The 2,125-nt window shown below is 49.0% G+C and overlaps 1 protein-coding gene across 1 annotated transcript in view; it reads right to left on the bottom strand.

Annotated features, from left to right (window-relative positions):
- The window catches only part of gpr68 (G protein-coupled receptor 68), a 13,579-nt gene that overhangs the window by 7,896 nt on the left and 3,558 nt on the right, over window positions 1–2,125 (bottom strand). Inside the window, exons 2-5 of the mRNA XM_007575400.2 lie at window positions 1,712–1,879; window positions 618–767; window positions 401–534; window positions 104–326 (exon numbers count right to left, since the gene is read on the bottom strand). Coding sequence (XP_007575462.1) covers window positions 104–326; window positions 401–534; window positions 618–767; window positions 1,712–1,879 — 675 coding nt within the window. The remainder of the gene's footprint in view (window positions 1–103; window positions 327–400; window positions 535–617; window positions 768–1,711; window positions 1,880–2,125) is intronic.

Below are 2,125 nucleotides of genomic sequence, written 5' to 3'. Positions count from 1 at the left end.
AGGAGGTCAGAGTGGGTCACAGCGGGTCACAGGAAGTCACAGAAGGTTACAGGAGGTCAGAGTGGGTCACAGCGGGTCACAGTTGATGGCGGCGGTTTCTTACGGACAGGATGGCCAACGGGAACAGGAAGCCAACGCTGAAGCGGTAGTAGTTGACGGGGTATTCCCAAGGCATCATGGGGTAATGCTCGAAGCACACCGACTGGTTGGTCTGGTCTCTGCTCACCTCTTTGTGGCGAAAGAAAACCACACCCACTGCTACCTCTTTAAGCCAGATGGTGGCGCTGGCGATCCATGCTGCAGTCATAGAGCGGAGAGAGGTAAACCTGGAGAGGGGAAGGCAGAAAGGTTTTCCATGTGGCTTGAAGCTGCTGGTGTGAAACGGTTCCAGCGGATCTACCTGAGAGGATGGACCACGGCCAGGTAGCGGTCCATGCTGATGCAGCACAGGAAGCCGATGCTGATGTAGATGTTTTCGTAGAGCAGGAAACCACAAAGCTGACACAACCACTCTCTGTGCTGCCAGTCGTCGTTCTGAAAGAAGAAACAGAAAACAACCAGGCTGACATAAAACTGCCAAATCCTTCAGAGGTCTTCTCTTCAGCAGAACCCATTACCCGAAAGATGTACTGCAGCCAGAGCGGCAGAGACGCCTGGTAGAGCAGGTCGGACACGGTCAGGTTGAGCAGATAGACCCCCAGCTCGTTCCTCTGCCTCAGCTGGACCGCAGCGTGGTACAGAGAGTACAGGTTGGAGGGAACACCCACCTGAAATCAACCACCAATGTTTCACTTCATGTGTTGGGATTATATCGGACTGCCGGTGTTTGGTACCAGCTTCCTGTCACTCACTGACTCTGAGCCTGGGTATGCTAATGCTAACAGTTTCTTTACAGCTGTAGCTTCTGTTCATGTCTACTGATGTTTGGGAAACTCCTTCAAGTTTGGATCACAGCTAAAAAACACAAATACTTCAAACTCTGCTTGTTTTGATAGTTCAGACACTGAATATACCTTACTATGCATTAATACGTGCAGCGAGACAGTTTTAGCACTACAGCACATCTACAGTCTTCCTAATTGCTGCTTTACGGGCTCAGCCAATCAGCACCTTTTTGTTTCGTTGGTGCTGATTGGCTGAGCCCCAAATACAATTACAAACACCAGCTAATCATGCGTCACATAACACTAAGGCTAGGCTAGGTTTCTGCGTTTTCATCCAATAATATAGAAAACTTCAAAAAAAACTCAGCGAATGGTTTGGAGTTATCTACTGCTGTGATGCTGAAGGTTTGAGCTATTAGAGGTTTCTGGTTGGTTGAAGGGTTCAGTTCTTCTCCAGAACTTCTGGGTCCATTTTCTGAAGACCTTGTTCAGACATAAAGTTAAAACCCTAACAGTTTTACACCCCATAATAATCTTTATAGTTTTCTAGAAGTCCTTAAATGGTGTGAGCAAGACTGGACCAGAAGCAGGCAGAAGCAGCTTCAACAGCAGATCTAACAGAACATCTAGAGGCTTCAAATAAAAATCAAGGAACTCTCCAAACCAACCACAGTGATGCAGCAACCCTCTGCTGATTGGTCACTGCGGCAGCACTTCCTCGCTGCCGCAGCAACCGCTTCAGGCAGGAAGCTGCATTTCCGCCGCCCTCTCAGTTTGAAGCATTCAGCATGAATGAAGTTTTGCGCGGCCGGTGGAGAGCCTCTCACCAGGAGCACCAGGATGTAGACGCAGGAGAAGACGTACTGGTGGACTTCATGGCTGATGGTGCAGTTGATCACGATCTCTTCAGACATGTCCGACTCACTTACACGATCCAGCCAGAACACAACTGGTCTGCTGCTGCAGTGACGGAGAAAAGCAGCTGGTCCTGGTCTCTGTGGAGAACACGAGTCTGGCTTAGAACAGGTCCACTGTTTCTTAGCTGGTGATCCACCGGATCCCTCCTAGCAACAGCAAGCCAACACTGGTCACAGCCAATTAGCTAACACTGGTCACAGTGAATTAGCTAACACTGGTCACAGTGAGCTAACACTGGTCACAGTGAATTAGCTAACACTGGTCACAGTGAATTAGCTAACACTGCTCACAGTGAGCTAACACTGGTCACAGTGAATTAGCTA

Source organism: Poecilia formosa, unplaced genomic scaffold (genome assembly GCF_000485575.1).
Source record: "Poecilia formosa unplaced genomic scaffold, Poecilia_formosa-5.1.2 Scaffold376, whole genome shotgun sequence".
Lineage (NCBI taxonomy): Eukaryota > Metazoa > Chordata > Actinopteri > Cyprinodontiformes > Poeciliidae > Poecilia > Poecilia formosa.
Note: the sequence above shows the minus strand (reverse complement) of the source record. Positions and strands in the feature narration are given on the sequence as shown.